The sequence below is a fragment of the Lagenorhynchus albirostris genome, chromosome 12 (genome assembly GCF_949774975.1).
Source record: "Lagenorhynchus albirostris chromosome 12, mLagAlb1.1, whole genome shotgun sequence".
Lineage (NCBI taxonomy): Eukaryota > Metazoa > Chordata > Mammalia > Artiodactyla > Delphinidae > Lagenorhynchus > Lagenorhynchus albirostris.
Genome location: NC_083106.1, coordinates 53,177,703 through 53,204,445, shown reverse-complemented (window position 1 = coordinate 53,204,445; position 26,743 = coordinate 53,177,703). Strand labels below are relative to the sequence as shown.

General features: G+C 37.5%; 1 protein-coding gene and 1 long non-coding RNA gene across 3 annotated transcripts in view; one reads left to right on the top strand and one right to left on the bottom strand.

Annotated features, from left to right (window-relative positions):
• The window catches only part of LIN28B (lin-28 homolog B), a 127,995-nt gene extending 102,781 nt beyond the window's left edge, over positions 1-25,214 (top strand). For both annotated transcript variants that reach the window (XM_060167912.1, XM_060167913.1), the window contains one exon: positions 24,848-25,214. In XM_060167912.1, coding sequence (XP_060023895.1) covers positions 24,848-25,214 — 367 coding nt within the window. The remainder of the gene's footprint in view (positions 1-24,847) is intronic.
• LOC132530641 (uncharacterized) lies at positions 24,992-26,133 on the bottom strand. The gene is made up of 3 exons (XR_009543842.1): positions 26,099-26,133; positions 25,714-25,767; positions 24,992-25,152 (listed from the first exon to the last, which is right to left on the bottom strand). It is a non-coding gene; the product is annotated as an uncharacterized LOC132530641 (long non-coding RNA).
• Positions 26,134-26,743: the final 610 nt, after the last annotated feature.

Sequence of the window (26,743 nt, the reverse complement as noted above, 5' to 3'; positions counted from 1 at the left end):
TCTTTTTCAAAATTGCCTTGGGTATTCAAGGTCCTTTGCATTTTTATAGAAATTACAAATGAGCTTGTAAACTGGAAATTTGATTGGGATTGCATTTAATCTATAGATTAGTTTGGCGAGAATTTACATCTTATTTTGAGTCTTTGGATTCATTAACCCGATATATAACCATTTATTTAAGTTTTCTTTTATTTCTCTCAGTAACGTTTTTCAGTTTTTAGTATTAAAAGCCTTCCATATCTTTTGTTGAATTTACTCTTGAGTATTTTACGTGTTTGGATGCTCTTATATATAATTTCCTTAAATTTTGTTTACTGTTTGCTACTAGTATATAATAATACAATTGATTTCTTGAGTACTGCATTTGTCTATTAATTCTGTTATCTTTTGTAGACTCCTTAGGATTTTATGTGTTAATAATCATGTTGTCTGCAAATGAAGTTAACTCCTTTTCCATCCTTATGACTTTATTTCTTTCCTTTTTTGTTTTGTTTTTGTTTTTTTTTTTCTCCTTATGCGCTGGCTAGGTACTTGAGTAAAATTTTAATTAGAAGTGATGGACATCCTCATTCTTTGGAGGAAAGTGTTCAGTATTTCAGTATTAATTATTTTGTGATAGTCCTTTTTCAGGTTGAGGAAGTTTTCTCCTGTTTCTAATTTCTGAAAATTTTTATTCATGAATGAATGTTGTATTTTCTCAAATGCTTTTCTGTGAATGTACTGATCAGGTGTTTTTATCTCCTTTATTAATATGACTTTTAAGTCAATTAATTGACTTTTCAATGATAGTACCAATAGATGTGTATTTCTGGGATAAACTCCAGTTGCTCATGATACATAATCTTTTTTATATATTGCTGGACTCTTTTTGCTAATATTTAGCTAATGATTTGTGTGTTCATGAAGGATATGGGTATATAATTTTATTTTCTTATAATGTATTTGTCAGGTTTTGGTATTAGGATTATTTAGATCTTATAAACAATTTCCCTCCTTATAATGAAAACTATATTGTAATATTGTATAATTTATTTAACATAGAATTCACTAGTAAAACCATCTGGACTTGGAGCTTTCTTTGTGGAAACTTTTTTTATTACAAATTCAATTTCTTTAACAGATAGAAGGTATAATAGTCAGAGATCTCCAGGGAAACAGACCAGATTTTTTAAATCAAAAACTGATTTTAAAAACCTGGTTTTTATCAAACCCGACAATCTCTGCTTTTTAATTGGAGAATTGAGACTATTTGTATTTAATTATTAACATAGTTAGATATAAGTCTACAACTTAGCTATTTGTTTGCTATTTTTCTCACTTTTCTTTCTATTCATTCCCTGTTTTCTTTCTGCTTAATATTGTTTCATGTGCTGTAAAATGTAAGCACTTACAAAAGGATAATTTCAGTCACCCCTGTGTCATCCTTTGTGCTATTTATTGTGTCATATATTTACTTTGACATAACTTGTAAATTCCACAAGTCAGTGTAATTGCTTTTGCTTTAGATTGATATTTATCTTAGAAGTAAATAAGAGTAGAAAATAAATAGCATTTTATGTTTATGTACACATTGCCAATTTCCAGTTCTTTTCATTTCTTTGTGTAGATTGAAGTTTTCGTGTGGTAGCATTTCCCTTGAGCCTGAAGAAATTTTTTTCCTTTTTTTTTTTAGCATTTCTTCTTGTGGAAGTCTGCTGGCCACAAGTTCTCTCAGGTATCTTTATTATATCCTCATTTATGAAGGATATTTTAATAGATTCAGAATAATCAATTAAAAGTATTTTTTCTTTTACTACTTTGATGATGTTTGTTATCTGGCCTCCATTAGTTCTGAGAAGACACTAAATGTAATTCATTTCTTTGTTCCATGATGTGAAATGTATCCCTTTGCTCCCCTTGCTCCTTTATTTGGGTTTTCAGTAGTAATTATCATTCATGTGCCAAGGTGTGTTTTCTTTGCATTTATCATGTTTGGTATTCTCTGAGCATTTTTGATCTGTTGATCCAAGATGTTTTTCATAAAATTTAGGAAATTTTTAGCCATTATTTCTTCAAGTTTTTTTTTCTTTCTGCTCCATTCTCTCCTTTTTTTCTGGGACTAATTACACACCTAACACACTACTTTGTATTATCCCACATGTCACAGACACTCTGTTCGTATTTTTCAGTCCTTTATTGTGTCTGAAATCAGTTCATATTATTTCTTTTGTAGTCCATCTTTAAGTTCACTGACGTTTTTCTGCAATTTCCAGTTAGTGAACTTTTCGTTTTACATATAGCTTTCAGTTCTAGAATTTCCAGTTGGATTATTTTGTTTGCTTTCTTTTTTTCCCTGACACGATTCCCCATTTTTTTAAATTCAGCAAGTCCTTCTTTTCCTTTTCGTTGTTGAACGTATTTAACATAGCTGTTCTGAGGTCTTTTATTTCCAACTTTTGGGTCTTTTCAAGGTCTTTTATCTTGTCTGCTTTTTTCCTGCTTCTTTATATGTTTAATAATTTTTTGTGTGTGTGCAAAATGTTGCTGCTAATAGTTGTAGGGAATCTAGGTTTTCATCTTTTTTTTACAGGTGTTGAGTTTTATTCTGGTAGGCAATTGAATTACTGTTAGCTTTTTATTCTGCCAGCCCTGTTTTTATTCAGTGTAGATCTATTTTGGTTTTGTGTTTAGTCCTAGGATGCAGCCTTTCCTCTGGGGTACGGTCCTTATTCCTAAGGTATGAGTTACTGGGATCTCAGCTGAATACCCAAGGTGCTGGATTAAGAATCCAGTGTGGTCTTACCACCCTGTCTGGGTAGAACTCCTATATCTTCCAGCACTTTGTGACCTTGGGTATCTGGTATCTGGTTATCTCTGCACCAAACAACAGTACCCTCTTTCTGCTGTGCTTTAGCAATTCTCATTCTGTATATGGGGGTAGAGGGTTCTCTTTTGCACACATTTCTTCTATCCAGTAGTCTGTTCCATAATTTAAACTGCTTCATAAACCTTTAGCTCAAATCTTTCATTCTTCTGCTCATTAACATCACTGTGCTGTGCCTGGGTTCTTTCTCTTTGACCCTTAGTCCCAAAGTCTACTCAGGAAGCCAGATCACACATGGTGCTTATTTTGAATGTTTTCCTTCCATAAAGCATCAGTTTTTCACTGCCCGTTGTCCCATCCAGTGCCTGTAAACAGTTACCTCACATATCTTTTCCAGTTGTTTAGTTGCTTATTGAAGAAGAAGTCTGGTAACAGTGAGTCTGTCATGGTCAGAAGCCTACTGAACCTATGTATTCTTAATTTGTCTGTAACATAGAGATTTAAAAATTGCATGTAGAAAGTATTTATTTTGAGTTTGCAGTTTGCTTTTCAGACCTACTGAAATACTGTCTCCAGAAACAATTTTTCTATAAGCTCTTGTATTATTGTTTTGTTTTCCAATCCATCAGCTATTCCGTGTCACCTATTAAAGGGTATGGTTTCCAAGGTCTTTTTATATACTTGACACTGAATTTATGTCTCAGCATGAGGTACAGTTAAAAGATACATGGTAAGTTTTCTGCTGTACTTCATCACTATTGTCTACCATGTTACAACATGGGGAATTGGGTACTGCACTTATAAATAAGGTCTAGCTCACTTGAAGAGTGTTGTATTTTCTCATATTTTATATATTGATTGTTGTTAAATTTGCCTCGACATGTTATGCTACTTCAATTAAGGTCATTCCCTTTGTCATTGTATATATATATTCACACTAATTTTTATTCTAGTATTCCCCTGTACCTCTTCTTTTTTATTTTCCTGTGCTTGTATGGAATGGCTTCTCTTAAGTCCAGATTTATTTATCAGAGACAAGTACCAAGCACTGACAATTTCATTATGTCTTCTAGTGTGGTTTTGTTACTGCATTTTTTATTGAAATATGCATTATTTTACTATTACTTTTTCTCCTATATTTTATACTTACAGGATATATATATATATATGCATATATAATGTGTATATGCAGATTAGATTGTTTTAAATTTCTGTCATGATAAGAATGGGGCATTACAAAAATATTTATTGTACAAAGTAGACATGGGCCTGATAATGTTAAGAACCATTGCCTTAAACATATCAAAATGTATTTATTTTACAATTTGAATCTAATCAACCCAATATCTGAGGTCTTTGGTTCTGATTCTACTGGCTGTAGTTCATGCTACCCTATTTTTCTTTTGTTTTTTATGATTTTCTTTTCTTTTCTTTTTTGCGGTACGTGGGCCTCTCACTGTTGTGGCCTCTCCTGTTTCGGAGCACAGGCTCCGGACGCGCAGGCTCAGCAGCCATGGCTCACGGGCCCAGCCGCTCCGCGGCATGTGGGATCCTCCCGGACCGGGGCACGAACCAGCGTCCCCTGCATCGGCAGGCGGACTCTCAACCACTGTGCCACCAGGGAAGCCCTATGATTTTTTTTAACCAGTCATATTTCTTGGACTTTTACCTGTAGGAATTCTTTGACTCCTGGCTTGAAAAATACATTTTTTCCAGGGATTTTTTTTGTATTTGCCTGGAGACATTTGTACCAACTGGGAACCATTTTATGAGAAATGCTCAGCTTATGCCACATCTCCACGTGAGCTGCAGTCTGGGTTATGGTTATCACTTCTCAGGGGAGACTTGTTTTCTCTTTCTCCCAGCACCATTCTGGGGGTGGGAAAGTTTCCATGCCATACTCTTCTTCAGGGCAAATTTGTTTTTCATTTATCTTTACATTGTGAGTACAGTTTGCGGGGGGTTCTGGCTCTATGGGGCAGGATCTCCTATGACACCCCCAACTTCTGGGCAGATCCTAGACTTTGTTTCCTGCCCCTTCTGCTTCATCATCCCCGTTACAAGGTCAGAGCTTAAGGCTGGCAGTGTTATATGGATGCCTCCAGGGTGAGGGTCTGTTTCAATGCTCCACTTACTGCCCTGGTTTCCTGCTTTCACTTCCTTTTTGACTTCTAAGCATTCCTAACTTCCTTGCCTGATCAGTAATGCATTTCAAAAGATGTTTTAAAAATATTTTGTCCACTATTTTTAGTCATTTTCAGTGGTATGGTCAGAGTATTTTTATATGCTACTTTGAAGGCAATATAATTCTTTTTTTTTTTTGTATGGTTGACTCAAAATTTTTTTTTATTTTTTGCTAGTGTGAGTATTTAAAAAATACTTGTGTCATTTTTCTTTCTCTTTTTGTGAATTTCCTGTTCGTGTCTTCTTTGTTTTTCTATTTGTCTCTGGTGATTTAAAAAAAATGTATATTATACACTTTGGAAGGGGCTTATTCTCTGCTCTCTGAGGTACTCCTTTTTCCTAAGATATGCATGTTTAACTCTGAGGAAGTTAAGTCTGATACTGGCACTGCAGTTCAATTTTAGCTCCTTAATCCTTTTGTATTCATTGTATGTTCTATCTGAGGCTTCTTACTACCACTTGCTTGCTAAATCCATCAGCCTATTTTAATACCTCATCTTATTAGCCACTTTCTCCACTACAAAACTGTATTTTCTTTTACAGTTTGAATCTAATCAACCCAATATCTGAGGAAACTGGGGAAACCCCTCTTTTTTGCCTTCCTACTGTTGACTGAAAACAATTGCACATAACTCTCAACTTTTCGGTTGTGCAATGTTGTTTCAGTCGACACTACTACCCGTCTGACCCTTCTTAGACACCTCACTGGTTCTTCCACCTGAAAATTATTAAAGAGAAGTATTTCTGAAAACTTTGTCTGCAGGTCTCTTCTCACTTTTCACATTTTGCTGGTTGACCTTTGTCCCATGGCTTTAACTACTACCTGTCCTTTCAGTGATATCTCCCAAATCTGTGACTTCAACCTTAGCATCTCCTCAAGTTTCAGACTAGCAGTATCTCCAAGGATGCACATCAACATACAGTTAACTTTTAGTTCTCCCATTACAACGTCTTTGAAACTCCTCATATAGTGAATACTGAAGCTTAGTCAAAAGTCCGAAGGACTTGTCAAAAGATGACTAGATAAAGGGAAATTGAGCTGAATTTGGTAGTTTTTGCTCAGGAGATGAGGCTGTTGCCATAGGGTTGTATGACGGCCTAGTGGGTGCCTGTTAATCTTCAATATTGTCTAGAATACAGGACAGTAATGTCAGTACAAAAAGTATGGTAGGGGCTTCCCTGGTGGTGCAGTGGTTGAGAGTCCGCCTGCCAATGCAGGGGACACGGGTTCGTGCCCCGGTCCGGGAAGATCCCACATGCCTCAGAGCGGCTGCGCCCGTGAGCCACGGCCACTGAGCCTGCGCGTCCAGAGCCTGTTGCTCTGCAACGGGAGAGGCCACAACAGTGAGAGGCCTGCGTACCGCAAAAAAAAAAAAAAAAAAAGTATAGTAGGTGGGAAGGCATGCCTTTATTTCTTTTTGACATTAGTCACTCTGTACCTCACCCACTTTCATGATGATGCCCTTTTGGTACTAAATTCTCTCTTTTCCACCTTCAGGTTCCAGTACCTCATAGTAATTTTCTTTTCCTTTTCACTGTTTTTATTTTTTATTACACTATTAAAAAGTAATACATGGTGACTAATTTAATAAATTTTTGTTTCATTTATATTATCTAAGATAATACTAACATGGTCATCACTGGTTGGTAATTGAGTGGACCAAGTGGGTTGATAGATGTACCTGGAGTATAAGAATGACCTATCTTTGGCATGGCATCAAGACAGAGACCAGGAAACTATCCCCAAGTGGACAAGATACTGAGAAAACTGTTTATAGGTTTAGGAAAGTTGACCCAAGAGTAAGCTTTATGTTTCCATTTTGCTTTTAAAAGACAAAAAAAATAGTGAAGATTTTCGTAGTACTTTTCCTTTTCTTTGAGGCATCCAAGTAATATAACAGTGGACACTACGAACGCAATGATGAATGATGGAACTTACAGGAAAATTAATCAGTATTGGAAGACATCTGGAAACAAGGGGTCAAAATGGCCTTGAAGGGATGAATTGAGTTTGAGATTACGGAAAAACATCAAAGTGGGAATAATTTGTGAGTGATCAGCATAAGTAAAATAGTTTGTTAAGGAAATGGATGAGTTTTTCAAAGGAGAGATGATAGATAAGCTTACGTTTAGATTTTGATGAATCCAGGAAGATACTGAGAATAAGATAGGAAAATAATGTCAGAAAGGTAGAAAGAAAAGCAATATAAAGAGTGTCCTAAGAGCTAGATGAAAGAGTAGTTTCTAGAATATAGGAATAGTGAGCAAATTTCCCATACATAAAGCTGTATTATATACAGATTAGTGTCTTTATAATTTTCTTCATCTACAAAATTTTCTGATAGAATTTATTAAAACAAAGTTACTCTAGATTTGATTTTTAGGGACTCCAAGTTATAAATCAGAAAAATACTGCACATTTCAACAGTTACCTACATATAAGAAAAAATGCTTGGCATCTGCGACAAAGCAAATTAGTTTACTCATCAAAATGCAGAGTAGGAGATGGTAAAGAAAATCTCAGTGGACAAGGAATGGTAAATGCAAACTAATTATAGAACATTCATAAGATAAGCAATATATCATTATTAGGCTATTTAGTCTGTTCTCTTTACTATTCTTGGAAAGATATTTTAAGCTTTTCCTGTTATTTATTTTTGTTTTCTCCCACTGTAATTCATGAGAACTTCAATTCTTCTACCATTAATTATCTCACCACCAGTGGAGTGGAAGTGCTTCAGGAATATAATATCTAAGATTAGCGGTAGGGAAAGAAATTGTACCTACCCTTTATAAAGAGCTTTGTAGTTTGCAAAGCATTTTAAAATATTTATTTCACTTGAGACAAACAGCAACCATGTGAAGGAAGTGAGAATCATTATCATCTTTAAAAAGGATTCCTGAATGGTGAAACTTATTTATGGATGAGGAAGCCCAGAGAGATTAAGTGGTTTATCGTGCATCACTGGAGTTATAAGGTGAAATCCTGGGCTATCCATTATTAGGTTTGTGCTCATGAGCAATGCATGTGTCAGCTTTGAAACGCAAGTTTTTCAACTCTAAGATGAAAGATTTAAAAATATTAAACTATAAAATATATTTAATATTCTGCTTAGTAATCTTGGTTTCCATTTGCTTTTTTTTAAATAAGTTTATTTATTTGTTTTTGGCTGCATTGGGTCTTCATTGCTGCACGTGGGCTTTTTCTCTAGTTGCAGCGAGCGGGGGCTACTCTTCGCTGCGGTGCATGGGCTTCTCATTGCGGTGGCTTCTGTTGTTGTGGAGCACGGGCTCTAGGCATGCGGGCCTCAGTAGTTGTAGCACATGGACTCAGTAGTTGTGGCTCATGGGCTCTGGCGCACTGGCTCAGTTGCTCTGTGGCATGTGGGATCCTCCTGGACCAGGGCTCGAACCTGTGTCCCCTACACTGCCAGGCGGACTCTTAACCACTACCACTGTGCCACCAGGGATACCCTCCATTTGCTTCTGCAAGCTAGCCAATTAATTGCCTTCCTAGACATATCCTCCAGTTTTCCACTTATGTTTTCTTATTCATGCCATATATTCAAATGGCATGTTTTCTCTTCTATCTAAACGAATCTTACTCATTTTAAATAGCCTTTAACTAGCTTGTAGCCAGTTCAACTCCTTTACAAAACCATTCTTATTGCTCCCAATAATTGTGACCATGTCTTCTCTTGAAAAGATGTTAACACTTTCTTTCTCTTACACCATTTGTCAAACTCTATGTCTTATTAGCTGCCAATATACCAGGAAGAATAGTCATCACCAGTTACTATCTGAGTTTAGTGGACTCTTGTAAAACATATTTTAAACATCATTTTACAGGTAGTTTACAGATATAAAAATAAAAGGATGTTGTGAAAAGCAACTGGATTAGAAATTAATAAGAATTTAAATGTAACAAACCCAAATTTTATTCCATATTTTTCTGGTGTGAAGATATACACATCCAAAAAAAAGTATTCTTTTTCACCTGTCAGACTGGCAAAAATAAAAACCCTTGTTAAAAAAAAAAAAAAGATATACACATCCAAAATTGGCAATATCCTTTGAATGAAAGTAATTGCTCATAGCTGAGCCAGGAACATAGCCATCTTATAAATAATGATCTAGATTTCAAATATATTTCTAAGAGTCCGGCTTTTTGTTACCTCTGGTTTTTCTTGCGCTTCTATCATCAAAATATAGTGCTTTGAAAACTTTTATGGCTCGTAATTTTGTTGAAGAGAGGGTGGTCATTTTCCTCGTCAGTAGCAACAAAATATTTTCATTTTAGATATTGATTAGAATGATCAATTCAATGAGCTTTTTCATTTCTGTGCTGTTTATCTCCTTTCAGTCAGTGCCTTCAGCATTTATCTACTTACGAATCATATCAAGTAAATTCCCTAGCACAAGCTTGATAAAAGGTGAAAGCATCCTGTTACATGTCCTTTTTAGTAAACATATATTGTCAAAAAAAATACTGCATGATGACATTCTCCTTGAAGGACTAACTGAATAACAGATTTCCTTTTTGTCCATAGAAATATATTGTTCACTCATTGATTCTTGAATTTGATAAAATACATTTCTAGGATATATTATGTGAAGACTCATAATCTGAGATTTAGCTTACATGATTAATTTTATCATCATCATTAGAGTCTGGAGTATTACTGTCTGTCTTTTTGTATTTGTGTTCTTTTTCATCTAACAATTGTGAAATATCTTCTATCATTTTCTTCTCTTTGCTGTTATGGACAGAAAATGAAAATTTCTGAATTCTCAACTGTGTTCAATGAAGAGTTAAAAAGAAAAAGACAACAGAAGTCCTGTCTCCTGATGTCTTTTTTTTTTTTTTTTTTTTTTGCGGTACGTGGGCCTCTCACTGCTGTGGCCTCTCCCGTTGCGGAGCACAGGCTCCAGACGCGCAGGCCCAGCGGCCATGGCTCACAGGCCCAGCCGCTCCGCGACATGTGGGATCCTCCCGGACCGGGGGCACGAACCCGTGTCCCCTGCATCGGCAGGCGGACTCCCAACCACTGCTCCACCAGGGAAGCCCTCCTGATCTCTTTTATACCTCTGGAAAGATCAGATGAAACTTTGGGCAATGCAATAACAAGGATGATGAAATAGCGATGATTTATTTCACTATTTTATCATTCCTCTAGATGATCACATCATCTTTAAATTTTCTTTTTTCTTTCTGTGAAAGCCTTAAATTCAATATGGTTATTTACCAGTTTCAGAAAATTTTTTAATTGTATAATTAATAGATTTCTCTGGAGGCAGATCAAAATAATGTTAAGCAGGTTAAGTTCTCTGCAAACAGTTTTTGAACACCAGGATTGCATGGGGCAATTGAGTAATGATTTATATAATCTCAATTCCAAATGAACATGTAGCATAACTGATACTTAGGGTTATAAAATTAGAGAAGATCTAGACTATTGCATGTAGGTATTTAAAATCCGCTCCCCCCCCCTTGTTTTTTCTTTCTCTGAGTTGCTTTTGGTCTCAGGTGCCTCTTCTCCCAGCTTGGACCAACTCGTTTCAATAATGCTTTTATGAGAAAACTTGTCCTCCTCATACTTTTGTCCCTCCCCACCATCCACCTTTCCAACCCCAGCTCTAGATAAATTTGGGTCTCTTCTACCTCCCAATGCCCACTATGGGGCTGGCAAATATTTCTCAGATAAAGTTATAAAATCAGGCTGAGTTGTGAGTTGTGAGGGTAGAGAGATGCCAAGATCACAGACAGTTTAAATTGGGAGACAATCAAGAGAATTCAAGTCTTAGCACCATCTTGCAAAGTGAGTTGGAGAGTTAGTTAGTAGTAGAGCTAAAAACAAGTGCTGAAGTTTCCTGACCTTTGTTTCAATGAGTTTGCAGCATAGTGAATTGGGAAGTAGGAAAGTTATATAAAATATGAGAGAAGAGAAAAAGCATTAAGGTGGCCTGAAGTTCTATAAGAGAAATATTCTAAGCCCCCTCCCCACCCCAGCTTTATTGAAGTATAGTCAGCAGGTAAAATTGTAAGATTTTTAAAGTGTACATTGTGATGATTTGATATACGTATACACTGCAAAAGAATTCCTCCCATCTACTTAATTAACACGTCCATCGCCTCACATCTTTATCTTTTTTTGTAAGAGCATTTAAGTTCTACTCTCTTGGCAAATTTCAATTAAACAGTACAGTATTATCATCTGAAGTCACCATGTTATACATTAGATCCTCAGACCTTATTCATCTTACAGCTTGAGAGTTTGTATACTTTTACCAACCTCTCCCTATTTCTCCCACCCTCCAACCCCTGGCAACCACTTTTCTATTCTTTCTATGAGGTTGATATTTTTTTTAGATTCAACATATAGGTATTTGTCTTTCAGTGTCTGACTTATTACACTCAGTATAATGCCTCTGAGGTTCATCCATGTTGTTGCAAATGGCAGGATTCCATTCTTTCTTAAGGCTGAATAATATTCCATTGTGTATATAAAATGCCACATTTTCTTTATCATTCATCCATCGATGAACACTTAGGTTGTTTCTACGTCTTGGCTATTTTAAATAATGTTACAGTGAACATGGGGTGCAGATATCTTTTCAAGATAAGGATTTCGTTTCCCTTGGGTCTATACCCAAAAGTGGAATTGCTGGATCCTATGGTACTTCTATTTTTAATTTTTTGAAGACTCTACGTACTGTTTTCCACAGTGGCTGCACCAATGTATATTCCCACCAGTAGTGCACGAGGGTTCTCTTTTCTTCATGTCCTCATCAATACTTGTTATCCCTTGTCTTTTTTTTTTTTTTTTTTTTTTCCGGTACGCGGGCCTCTCACTGCTGTGGCCTCTCCCGCTGCGGAGCACAGGCTCCGGACGCGCAGGCTCAGCGGCCATGGCTCACGGGCCCAGCCGCTCCACGCCATGTGGGATCCTCCCATACCGGGGCACGAAACCGTGTCCCCTGCATCGGCCGGTGGACTCCCAACCACTGCACCACCAGGGAAGCCCTCCCTTGTCTTTTTGATGACAGCCATTCTAATAGGTGTAAGGTGATATCTCATTGTGGTTTTGATTTACATTTCCCTGATGATTAGTGATTAGCACCTTTTCATGTATCTCTTGGCCATTTGTATGTCTTCTGTGGAAAAAATTAAATTTTCATACTATTTTCAGCTCCTTAGCATAGTTGGGTGTAATTCCCAGGATTATGAAAGAACAAAGTGTTTCAAGGTATAGGAAAAATAAGATCACTGAGAAGAAACACAAAAACGTAAATTGGGTCCAATAACCCTGAGAATTAAAGTCAGTTGTGCATTTATCTGATCTCTTTTCTAGATGTTATGTGCTTAAAGAACAAAGTCATCATAATGTCATAATGATCTTTGCATCTCATGCAGTGTCTTCTCTGGGATAGATTTATTATATGAGAATTATAGGACAGTTTTCAAAAAAGGTAACATCATGACTCTCATACAGATATAAAATGAGCAAGTGTTAAAGATTTTATTTAACTCAAATGAGGGAAACAAGCAGATGTTACAACCTTTTCAAAGGAGAATCCAAAGAACAGACACATTTGTAGTTGAGGAATATTGAAATTATGCAAATGGAAGCAACACTAGCTTTTTTCCACATGGGAAAGGGAAGTAAATTGAACCTGACAGGGCAGAATTTGCTACTCTACGGGCAAGAATAACTTTGCAATTATCGGCGATTTAAAGAGCTGTAAGATAACGCCCATACAATCAGAATCAGATAATCCATAATTGTGAATGCTAGGTCTAGGCAATGCACAGTTTTCCAGGGAAGCACAACTTTTTCCTTACACATATGTTGTATTCAATTAAATTATAAACATAAAACATATAAAGAGAACGTCACACTCAAGTGTGATAAATAACACTTTGCCACTTGTAGCTCTCATATTTTTCAATGTTTCTTTGTTTCCTGAAATACATACATTTTTAGAGTTTCAAGATCAAGTATCATCCAAAGAAGGTTACCTCCTTTCACCACACCTACCAGGATATTTGTCAAGAATTTTTTTGTTAGGGAGTTCCTTGGTGGCCTAGTGGTTAGGATTCTGGGCTTTCACTGCTCTGGCCTGTGTTCAATCCCTGGCTGGGGAACTGAGAGCCTGCAAGCCGCGCAGCACAGCCAAAAAAAAAAAAAAAAATTTTTTTTTGTTAGAGAAACACAGAAAAATTCTTTAGTTTCTTTGTTTCTTTTGTCCCACTGAGAGAAAACCAAATTCTTCATGTAAACTTTCCCAGCCAAATTTAAAGGATGACCAAAGGAGATGAAAACTCCATTGTACAAATGCTAAAGGAATTGTATTCAAGGCAAGCCATAGTTTGGCTTATAGAAATGCACACATAAATTTGGTTAATGTGTAGAATCTAGTCCTAATGGTTTGCACTTATTAAGAGTATTTGGACATGGCTTGGCTCCGTCCAAGGACCTATCTGCTCTTCTCATACCTACCTTCAGTTTTTACCTCCATCCTCAGCTCCACAGCTGTCTCTTTTTATACTAGTGGCTGTGTGTTCACAGAGTCACAGCCTTAAAATGCTCAAGTAGGGAAACAAAATTCCTTAAGGAATCAGTGATGAGAGGAAAGATCTGCAAGGATGCCTTAGCAGCTTGACCATCAATCTTTAGTCATATGAAAAGCTGGGATGATGTGAAGGGCGACTGCAACCAGTAAGGAGGGAAAAAAAAGAAGTAGCCATGAGGCCAAGAATACCTGACATGGCTTTAATTTTCAAGATGAGACCTACACAGAGAGGAGATAATATCACAGTTTATAGAGGTTATCTGAACATAGTAGCAATTTTCCTTGTTCAGCTTTCACTTGCCTACCTATGTCTGTACATGGTAAACAATTTAAGAACTGCTGATTCTTGGCAAAGAGCAATATATAGCCAGTCACAGGAAGACCAATTGGGCTAGAGGGGGAAGTGAACAGAGGTCATTTACATCTCATCTGTACTTCATCATTTTCCTCAGCAGTAGCTGGTGCTGGAATGGGAGATCAAATTTATCGATTGTTAGAAGCCTTTCCTTGGTGATTTCAGCAGAATAGTTTTAACTCCTTCTGATTCCTGAGTAGCTGTAGAGATAGAGGTGGTTTGGCACAGTCTTCTTTTGCATCTTGCACATGAATTAATCCTGAGGGTACGTTTTGGGTAGATCACACCAAGCAACGTGCTCTAGGACGACAGGTCCCCTATAAATATATTTTAATGCTACTCATATAAACATTGTCAAAGTGGAAAGTTTACACATAGTTCTTCTTAATTCAGGAATATAGCAACAATTCAGTGTTAATAGTAAAAATATTAATTCACTAATACAACAATAGGGAGTTGTTTTAACACTCTCTTCATAGAAACTCAAATGCTACCAGCATTATTACTGGCATCAGAGGTAATTAAGCATTGGTAACATCAAAGCTTTAAATAACCAATTTGGCTAAATAACAACAACAACAATAACTCATTTGGCTAAAACTAGGATTGTATCTTTTTTTTTTTTAATTTATTTAATTTATTTATTTTTGGCTGCATTGGGTCTTCGTTGCCGCGCACGGGCTTTCTCTAGTTGCAGCGAGTGGGGGCTTCTCTTCGTTGCGGTGCACGGGCTTCTCATCGTGGTGGCTTCTCTTGTTGCAGAGCACGGGCTCTAGGAGTGCGAGCTTCAGTAGTTGTGGCACGAGGGCTCAGTAGTTGTAGCTCACGGACTCTAGAGCATAGGCTCAGTAGTTGTGGTGCACGGGCTTACCGGACCAGGGCTCTAACCCATGTCCCCTGCATTGGGAGGCAGATTCTTAACCACTGCGCCACCAGGGAAGCCCCAGGATTGCATCTTTTAATCCAGCCCTCTTTTTGCTTCCAGCTTGCAAATAACCAGCATAAATCTGGAACTGTTATCTAACCTTCCTCTGTGCAGTTCATCAGTCATGCCACTAAAATTGATTCTTGACCTCTATACATCATTCTTTCCTTTGAAATTTCTCATGCTGTCTCTTCTATGCTTTAATGGAGGAGGTGTGTGTAACAAAACGTGAGCGAGTCACTTTTTAATTGTGCAGTCCTCATTTGAATACCTAAGGTTTTTTAACCCTTAAGTATTTTTACTATGTGTTTAAATTTTCTCATATATTGTTTAGATGTTTACATCTACTTCTCTAGATTACAAATTACTGTTTTACCTATCAAGTAATCATAATGAAATTTGTCTTTTAAAATTTCTTGTGCCTCTGACCAAATGTTTAATAATGAAAAAATTCAACGTACAACATAAGGAGAAAGATCACTTTAGAATGATTTGTGAAATAATGTCAACCATAAAAATAAGGCTGTTTTCCTGAGCCAGAGCCTAAAAGAAATCATGTGATGAGCAAGAAAAAACATATATAAAAGTTGACACAAGAGCAGTAGTGGAATTGTCCTCCTTCAGGCCAAACCAGTGCTTATTTACAGCAGATGTCACACCTGTGACACTGGTGAATGTGAAATGGTGTGGTGGAAACCAAGCAGCCCTGGGGTTTTATGTTTTCAAGCAAGGCTGCTGTGACAGATAAATGAACCAACATTTCCAGATTGCTGTAATCAGATTATTATAATCTGATTCTTCCATCTAAGTAAATACCTAATTTAAACCATCTCAAGATAAGTTAAATTTTGAATGTCTTTCCTTCGTGTATATATATATATATTTTTTTAAATTTTATTTATTTATTTATTTATTTATTTGCGGTACGCGGGCCTCTCACTGTTGTGGCCTCTCCCATTGCGGAGCACAGGCTCCGGATGCAGAGGCTCAGCGGCCATGGCTCATGGGCCCAGCCACTCCGCGGCATGTGGGATCTTCCAGGACCGGGGCACGAACCCATGTCCCCTGCATCGGCAGGTGGACTCTCAACCGCTGCGCCACCAGGGAAGCCCTTTCCTTCATATTTAATACCTGCACTAACCTTCTAAAAACACTATACCTTAAAGGTCAATAAGATCAAATATGGTAGATACATTGACCTTGGTTCCAGCAAGAAACCAGCAGTTTGGATAGTTGTAACACTGCCATTTCAAAAATACATGTGGCTTTTGTGTGTGTGTGTGTGTGTGTTGTCCTGACCTGGACACTCCTCCCTAACTGTGTTGGAATCATGCAAGCCGTGCTGGCAGAGTGCCCACTGCATGTAAGATTGGGTCCTATTTTATAACAAACTGCTTTTACTCCCAAGAAATTGGAAAGCATTAAGTTATCTGTATTTGAGTCCATTTTTCTCCTTGTTTTTTCAACTTTTCCATTAGCCAGAAGGGATTACCTGTGTGGGATGTCGTTTGTCACCTAAAAGAGAGATAACATTTCTATTTCAAATACAGATTTAATTTATGACCTAGAATTCATTATTATACTCCTTCTCAAGTTGTGGTGCAAAGTAGCCAATTCTCAACAAACGATTATTGTTCCGTGGAATTGCTGAATAACCTACAAGTAATTTTTTTTTTTTTATTGTGGTAAAAGTTACATAATATGAAACATTTTTCTAACCATATTTAACTATACAGTTCAGTGGCACTAAGTACATTCACATTGTTGTGCAACTCTCACCATTATCCATGTCCCAAATGTTTCACCTTCCTAAACTGAAACTCTTATCCCTTTTAAAGACTAACTCCCCATTCCCCTCCCCACCCCCGACTCCCAGGCCCCTGGCACCTCCCAATTTACTTTCTGACTCTATTTTTAAACATAATGGAATGAAATACAAAAATGCCTGATGCCTTCCGTGTGGTGGAAGGGCCCTTACATGAAAAAGGCTCCCTTTTCCCCAGTTCCTCCAGTGATTTCTCTCCCTTTCATGTCCTCTACTCTTTAAAAACTGTTATATGTTCCATCCCTACTTCTCTTGACCCTGCACCACCATTCATCACATCTGTCCCCCACATTTTTCCATCTTATCTTCTTGTTTTTATAAGATGATGAAAGGTTTGTGAATAGAACTATTACTATATTTTAGCTGGTTGTCAAGATACTGTGGGGCATTTTTAGCTGGTGTTATGATACAGATGACAGACCATGGCATTAATCAGAGAGAGTGTCCAAAAACTAATAAACATAAGACAATCCAAAAAGCAGTCAGGCAAAGACATCAAACAAGATTTTATATACATATATATACACATATGTATGTATATATTACCGTCCAGCCAACTATGCACATACATTTTATTAGTATCTAGTACAAAGTTGTACTCATTGTAGATATTCTTAAGTGGGTTTTTTTTTTCTGTTTTTCATTTGAGTTTATGAAAATGATTGCATGGGTATTATAAGCAGTTGAGTCCCCACTGATAGGCAAGGTATCTAGGTAATAGCACATCATAGAACCGGATGATAAAAGAAGTTAGTAGTTGGTAAGTAAAAACTACCCTTTGAACTCAGTGCAAACCCCATATCAGTTTAGTAAATGGTCTGAGCACCGAGGTTTGGAGGAGGCACAGAGTATTCACTCGAAGCCAGCAGCTTCGAGTTCTGAGTTCACATTAGTTCCATCCACATCAGACTGACCCTTGCTTACTATGACTAACACTAGGCCATAGAGAGCCATCCAAACATCTAGCAGTTATTCACCGGAAAGAACTGAATGGCAGTTATACTGACTAAATTTTGCTTTTTAAAAATAATTTTGAAAACCAATCCTTAGGGTGGTCTAACTAATAAGCAGATTTTAAACCATCCGTTATGCACTTTTATTTTTCTCTTAGTTTAAAAAACAGAGTGGGCAGTAGTAACTTTATTAATGGTGCTATTTTAGGTGAAATGTAGTTTAAATATTAGAGGTTTTAAAAATTCCATGGCTAACAGATTTTATAAAAAGCAGAGATCTTTTTATTATGTTTATATTCATTTGTTTGTAATAGCCAGAAAAATGTGTCCATTAGAAATGTTTGCAGGAGTATCTCTATAGGAAATAAGTTTATATGGTTTTGAGAATTACTGTAGATGGAGGCAACAGAAGATGGAGAATTAAAAGAGTTATTATGGGAAATCAATAAATGTTAATTGGTAATGATGGTGAAGTTTAGAGAATGGAGCAGTTGATTCAAGAGCTGTAAATTATCACCCGTTTTGATGACATGGGTGCCTCCCCATTGAACCCATCCTTGATTGATGAACTAAGAACTGAGTAATAACCTCAGAAACAGAGAAGCTACTTGTGAAGCTAAACTCAGTAGATTTTTGCAATGTTTTCCTTCCAAAATAAGCAGGAATCAGTGATGGTAAAAAGTTGTGGGCTTTTGTGCTTACAGCTAGAAGTTTCAGGGAATCATTTTTAGTTTTCAGTAAAGAAACAAGATCTACACACACCTTTTTCCTCCCTCCCTCCCTCCTTTCCTTCCTTCCTTCCTTCCTTCCTTCCTTCCTTCCTTCCTTCCTTCTTCCTTCTTTCCTTCCTCCTTCCTTTCAAGGCACCGGGGAACTGTTGAAACAGTGTTTGGGGACTATTCAGTGTTCTGTTTTGAACCACATTCCTTGTGGTTGGGATTACAAAGCACTCTCTCTTGGTCAAGGTTGTCGGCGGTAAACTCAGGTCTGTAGACAGCTGTGGTTCTCAAGTAGCTGCTCACTATCATCTGGGAAGCTTTTTAAGAAGTACTGATGCCTGGGGGTCTGCCCTCAAAGATCCTGATTTAATGGTCTGGAGTAGGGCCCAGGCATAAGTATTTTTTAAAAAGCTTCCAAGGTGATTCTAGAATCGCTGATGTACAGGTTAACTGTTAGATGACTGACAATAATAATGAAGGTCAAATTATAAAATGGAAATGCAGCTTTATAATTGCTCTTTTTCCTTTTTCAATTACATAAACTATAAATTTTCTGGTTATTTAAAAAAGAAACTATACAAGAATTTATGGAGTAAAAATGTAAGTTCACCTTCACCTTTACCTGTATTCTCTCCATATGTAACCACTGTTAATGTACTGTTTATCCTTCCAGTGGTTTTCCATGCATTTAAAAATGCATATTTACTTATATATAGTGTTTTTGAAACATAAATGAGATTACACCATCTTCTGTTTATTATTCTGTGGTTTGCTTTTGTCACTTAATTTGGCTTGGAGATCTTTCCATGTCAATACATATAGATCTACCTCTTTTTTTTTTTTTTTTTTTGCGGTACGCGGGCCTCTCACTATCGCGACCTCTCTTGTCGCGGAGCACAGGCTCCGGACGCGCAGGCTCAGCGGCCATGGCTCACGGGCCTAGCTGCTCCGCGGCACGTGGGATCTTCCCGGACCGGGGCACGAACCCGTGTCCCCTGCATCGGCAGGCGGACTCTCAACCGCCGCACCACCAGGGAAGCCCCAGATCTACCTCATTTAAAAAAATATTCTTTTACTTCATTCCTTTCAATATCTGTAGAGTGTTTCTCAGTATATGTGGGTTTTAATTTCCTTTTTCCTTCTCACATATTTGTAGCTCAACGGTAAAGAGCAAAAACTCTGTAGCCAGACTACCTGGTTTTGACTATAAGTATTTATTATTGTTGGTGGTATTATTACCATTTAATTTTTCTATTTTTTACCAATATGGACAATACTGTAGTTAATATTTTAGTACCCAAATCATTATACTTATCAATGAATATTCCTGTAGGGCAAATTCCTAGCGTTAGAGTTGCTGGCTCAGAGAGTATGCATATTAATATTTTGAAACGTGCTGTCCAATTTCCCTCCAAGAGCAATTTACATTTGCTCCAGCCAATAGAATCTCACTGCAGTATTTATTTCAAGGCCTCAATAAATTGTTCACATCACAGTGTGGCTTCATGGGCTAATAACCACAATGACTGGAATTTATTTTCTTTATTTTGGCTGGAATTTCATTGAGTCAGTTTGATAGCTCTGATTATAGCATATCAACCTGAAGTTCCAATTTACGGTCTTAAACATATGATTAAGGAAAATGGAAAAATTATTTACTGATTTTTGTTTTTTTTTAGATTAAAAACTTTCCACGTAGAAAGTACAAGAGGGGTAGGAGAAAATAACTGGGCTTTGGCAGTGAAAAGTCTGACCTGGACTAGTAGTTACAGCCTTTAGATGGAGCAGCTCAAAGAGAGAAGCTCACTTCCGCACACCATAGTGACAGAATAGTAACCCAAGTCTTAAGAAAGATCTACTTCAAATCTGTGTGTTTGTTGGCGTTTTAAATTCAGGACGCTTATATGTTTTTAGACTTTTACATAATAAAATTTACATCAGTATCGTTGGGTATAATGTTTTTATATAATGAAAATGCAAGTGAAATTTATTATTTTCAATTCAAATTTCCTTCTCTGTATACTCTCTTGAGTCTTAATTTTCTCATCAACACAACGTTGATATTTAGTACCTACTTCATAGGATTTGGGGGAGGAGTCAATTTTATATTACATATTAAAAACCTTTAGGGACTTCCCTGGTGGTCCAGTGCTAAAGAGCCCTCCTTCCAATGCAGCGGACGATCCCTGGGTCACGGAGCTAAGATCCCACATGCCATGGGGCAACTAAGCCCGCGCACCACAACTCCAGAGCTCGCGTGCCTCAACAAGAGAGAGAAAACCCGCACATCTCAACGAAGATCCCACGTGCCACAACAAAGACCCAACGCAGCCAAAAAATAAAAATAAAATAAAATAAAATAAAAAACCTTTTGCACAATGTCTGGAATATGGTAAACTCTTAATAAATTGAACCTCAGTATTATTCCTATTATTATCATTTTAATTCTGTTAACAGTGTGTTCAGCCCTGCTGTGGATAGATTATTTTATTTTTAGCATGAGTTAAGGTAATTGAGGGGGGATACTGGCTTTTGTATTTCAAAAGATACACATGAAAGATTTTCTGGTGTTAAAAATATTTTTCTGGTGTTAAATATGTATTTGTTCCATAAGAACCCTTTTTAATAAACATAATTCACTACTAACCAATATTTTTGAAAACTCAATATTTTTACCATTGTACTTAGGAAAAATATATAAAAGTTAACATGATTAAAATGTTTTTATTGTTTAGTTGGCTTATAGTCTTAGGTGTTTGGATATAAGAATAACAGAAGAAACAAATTTGCATAAAGAATAGGTTGCTTTGATAGAGGTCAGAAAATGTGTGCACTGTTAACTGTTTCTAGCTCTGTGGTTCGTCAACATTTTCCAACTCTCCTCTTGGTATTTTGGGGCAGATCCTATGGAGTGAATAAGCTATATACCCAGTTGTGAATTTAGATTGTTTGGAAGCTTTCAGAATAAAATGAGGGCTTCTGGAAGGTTGGCCTGAGAATCTGTCTCTCTTACCCTCAGGAGGTACAGGGTGAGCATATTGCTTCTGCCACTCTGGATCCTTTGCTCTCCTGCTCTCTTGGGGTCTGTGATGGCATTTCTGCCCATCCTCCTACCTCCCACGTTCAGACTGGGATCCAGCACTCCCAGGTCTTGGGCTGAATGACACACAATTGAATTAGATAACAAGTGTTCAGACAGAGTAAAATCAAAAACTGTAGCCTTGTTAAATGTCATTAGTATCACTTCTGGATTTTAGTTGGACTGTATCGGAGTTAACAACGATAATCTCTTCAAAGAGTTGGTTATCGTTTCTCCAGATTAGTTTCTGAAACTCTTTCCTATCTGTGACTTTTCTTTACCCCTCTGGCCTCCCATTTGAAACTTTACTGATCCTTTCTCTCATCTCTCTTTTCCAGGGATTTTATTATACTCCTTTCTATATTCATCCCTCCTTCCTGCCCCATCGCTTGCACTTTTCCCACTCTGTTCTCTCTCACTGATACTGTTTTACTTACTGTTCTTTCAGCATTCCCTTCCTCTTCAGAAGTTTATAGATCACTGTATCCTTATCCTTAATGCCTCCCTCTAACCCCCCAGAATATGGATCTAAGTTTCCATATATATTCTTAAGTTAACACTTTAAAATACTTAGAAGCGCCTACGTTATATTTTTTTTCTGTTACACTTTTAGACAAGCAAAGTTGACTTTCTCTCTTTATGTAGTGTCACCTCTCATTCTATTTGATCACTTCTGGGACCTGTTTTAATGCTCGTGTCACAACATAAAATTCATGCAAATTAACAAAAGCAAGCTGATTTGGAGAGGTGTGGAGAGTGTACAAAGGAGCCTAGTACCGTCCAGAGCTTTGTATGGAGAATGTGGTGTGATATTATTTGTGAGCTGTTCCATTTTCCTGTCGGTCCCTTGGGAAGGAAGGAGTTTCATAATGGGGTGTGACTTGTACTTCTAGTAAGCGTGATTGGCATTGAATGTTTAAATAGAAGAGAAGAATACATATCATTCCTCCCCTTTAAGGCAAAGCACAAATATACTGAATGCAAATCTTTTCAGTGTGGAAGGCAGTCTGGCCTAATGATAGCATGAATCTGAAAAGCTAAGGGAGTGAATTAACTATGCAGATCAAAATGCAAGGAAGCCAAAATTCCGTAGTATCCTTAAAAGTAACTTTTAAAACCCAGATGTAATGGTAAATACACATACAGAATATGATGGAAGACCCCATGCGGAAAAATGGAATTCTGACATCAGCCCCTTGGTAAATGAGGGGGCAAATGGTTCCCTGAATTGGGTAGCAGTGCACATACCACAGTGACTGATGAAATTGATGTGTCGGTGGGAGAGCGGCTCTATTACTCAATCCTTTAACCTGTTTTCTCTGTCTTCAAAAATGAGCTTCTGAGTGGATGTTATCCTCAAGGAAGTGAATTTAATTAAAAAGAAGCTGTTTTATAGATGGGCAAATTTAGTTTAAGAATTCACTTTTCCATTATAGAAGAGAACTATGTGAAAAAACATTATTATAAGTAATATGCTTATATTTCTCAAAGATGCCTTTTTTTTTGTTTGTTTGTTTGTTTGCGGTACGCGGGCCTCTCACTGTTGTGGCCTCTCCCGTTGCGGAGCACAGGCTCCGGACGCGCAGGCTCAGCGGCCATGGCTCACGGGCCCAGCCGCTCCGTGGCATGTGGGATCATCCCGGACCGGGGCACGAACCCGTGTCCCCTGCATCGGCAGGCGGACTCTCAACCACTGCGCCACCAGGGAAGCCCAAAGATGCCATTTTTGAGTGTATTTTGGGGACCTGAATTTCAAGCATTAGTCAGTAATTTTTCTTTAATTTTGAATTATCTCTTAGAACACGTGGCTAAAAAAACATTGAATCTGCATTGTAATAGTTTCATTAACCTTTTAAGGTATGTAATTACACAATAAATAATTTAATCATAAAAAGTGATTTCTTAGTTTTTCCCATTAACTTTTGAAAATATGATGCTTTCTTTTTTCCTGACATAAATACTGGTTAATTACTGCAAAGAATAAAAGCCCATCTTGTGAATCCATTATTCTAAAATTTGCAAGGTAATATTGATAACTGGAGAAGCAGGCTGTTAGTTATCCTAGTTTTTGCCAAGTAAAAAAAAATTCACTCTATAACTTATATCAGAAGATAAAAATACATAACCATAAGTATCCTACATATACTTCCCAGTAGGTTAATAGTAGTTTGTCTTAGAAGTATATGGTAATATGAGTTATTAAGCTTGCTAGTCTCTCACACACACACACACGCACACACACATATCTAATTAATTATAATTATTTTGTCATTATGATCTTAAGCTGATTCTCACAGTTACCGCCTATTTTGCTGTCATTTTTTAAAAACGTGACCTATTGTGTAAATTTCATAATGAGAATTATGGAGTCATAAATGTATTTGGAAAATAAATTTAAAATAGAAAGCCCTTAAAACATTTCATTTGGAGATAAATCAGTAAGCAAATTTTGTACTCAACAAGTAGGTTAAAAACCTTCATAAATATAAAATTTTATTCTCTCCAGTTGATAGTGTTTTATTTTTAATATAAAATTTTAGAAGAAAGAAAATATGACTGAAATTGAGCAATGTAGCTTCCAAATAATTTCTCAGCTTTTGGAAGCTGTCAGAATTTCAAACATATAGTACAAGCTGTGCCCCCAGTGTGCATTCAGGTATTAATTAAAGATGGATTTATATTTATTTCAACTTAGAAGAATTTACCCTGAAGGAAAACTAACTTCTTACAGAAAGAAAAGAAAGTTTTTCCCACCTCTGAACCAGCATCAACCTTTATTAATCTGATCTAAGTATCTAAGAAGCTTAGATTAATCTATATTAATCTGATCTAAGAAGATTTCTTTTACAGCATTCTTCTGATTCAGACACTTTCTATCTTGTTCTAATATTACTTGGTAATTCCCCAAATACCATTCACCATAGATGTCTGACTTATTTATCAAATTTCACTGCACTAATTTGTGCGATGGGAAAGAATTCTTCCAGTTCAACAGGTTTCCACAGGCAAATAATTAACACCCAAAGAAATGTTAAACTCATAATATTTAATTCGGTCTATAATTTTCCCAGTTGCTGGTTGAGTTGGTGTTGCATTTTAGTCAACAGCTGTGTTTTTTAACTGCCTTTTCCAAGCTAGCTGGTTGTTTTTTGTTGAACGTGGCTGCCCTCTAGTGGACTAAATTTCCTTTACAATAACCTAACTCAAATCTAAAGCAGTCATTTACATATGGAAGTGATTAGTCTTTCATGCTTTCGGACCCTCGTGTTTCATTGACTTTTGTGTTTAATACAACACGTTTGTTGTTAAGAAGGCATATTAAAATAAGCTGATCTCTTGGACGGTCTGCGTGTTTTAGTGTATTTTCGACTTCTGACCTATTTTGTGAGACATGCTCCTTCTCAAGATCTTTTCGTTTTTCTTGTCGCAGATGCTACAACTGTGGTGGCCTTGATCATCATGCTAAGGAATGTAGTCTACCTCCTCAGCCAAAGAAGTGCCATTGCTGTCAGAGCATCACGCACATGGTGGCGAACTGCCCTCACAAAACTGTGGTGCAGCCGCCCGCCGGTTCTCAGGGAAGACAGGAAGCAGAGCCCCAGCCGTGCACCGCGTTCCCTCGAGAGGTGGGGGGTGGGCACGGCTATGCGTCACCACCGTTTCCTCAGGAGGCGAGGTCCGAGGTCTCTGAGTGGCCAGGCACGTCACCTGCAGAAGCTTCCTCCACAAAGTCATCTGCAGCACCAGAAGATCAAAGCAAAAAGGGGCCTTCCGTTCAAAAACGGAAAAAGACATAACCCTTTTTCTTAACATTATCGTTTTCTCTCCCCGGTTGGGAAGTCTACCTCATGCAAATACAGGGGAACAGTATTTCACAAACAGCAGCTGACCTGGGATTTTTAACTACTGTTGAGGAACTGTGAATTTTTTTAAACAGACAAATCACTCTAAGCAAATTACCTTTGAGCAGGGTGTCATGTGTCATGTGACTCAGAGGATGAGATGCTCTGTGTATCTGTATGTGCATGTGTGAGAGGGAGAGAGCCTGAGCCTGTGTGTGTATGTAGGAGGATTTTCTATAGAATGTAGACATATATATAAAGAGGGTTTGTCTTTATATATGTGTGTATAGAGATGTCAGCACACAGCCTCCCTCGCAGAATTGGACATCCCCAAGAATTGAAAACCCAGGTAAAGCATTTTAGATGGTTTTGAAAATAACCCTTGGAGTTTTTCTTGAAATACCATTCCCTTTATATTACATTAGGAAAAAACAAAACAAAACATGACTGTTACCTTTTATGTGAACCAAAGGATACTTCAGATCTCAGCGCTGCCAATCCTATGGTACTAAAGGTTTTTAAGACATCAGTTCTCCCGAATTTGGGATTGCCTCTTTTTCTTGATATCTGTAGAGTGTGTCCCCCACCCCACCCCCTTTGAAGGCAGTACCTTAACTCCATATGCCTCTGACTGCCATAAGCTTTTTTGAATCTGGGATACATGACTCCAGAAAAGACAATGAATGTGTAATTTCTGTGCCGATATTTCAGTGTTTTTAATTCATACGTTTTGATTGTAAATTAGATGCCTATTCAGAGAAATGAAGGGGAGGGCAGTGTATAAAGGTAGTGACTTGATTGTTTTCAATGGTATTTTGATACTCGTTATAATCTTTTACCTGTTGTGAGGTTTTTGAGGGACTGTGGCAACAGCAGCTTCCCTTGACCGAGTCAGTCCTTCCAACCGTCGCTTCGAGCGGAGGCCTCCTTGTTTACTACTGAAGACCTTGGAGGAAAACTCCAGTTGTTTGGTGTATGTTTTTGGTGGCTGTTTTTATTCCCCCTGGAGAGTTACCTAACTTATTTCTGAAACAAACAAACAAAACAGCACAGATGTGAGTAAAATGCCAGGGTTGAGAATGAACATTTAAGTGGATGCTCACAATTGCCCAATTACGTATGACCTTGAATAATATTAAAAAGCTCCGTGTTTGATGGCGGGCGACTAGAGTGATGAGCCTGGGGCAGGAGGTTCCCAGACCTCTCCTCCCAGAGAGCTAGGAGTATTTTATATAACACAGTTCATCTTAGGGGAATTCCCTCATGACTGCTACTGAAGGGCCCTATGTGGGAGATTCAGGATGGACATTCAGTGATGGGGACAGAGGTGCTTCTCAGGTTGGTCCTCAGTTACAGTAGTAAACTGGCTGGGGGCCAGTCATCGTATTGGTCCCTTCAGGTTTCAGTCATGAAAAACATTCATTCTGGTGTCATCCTGGTTCTAGACGTTACGGATCAATTTTGGAAACATTTCCAAGAAGGTA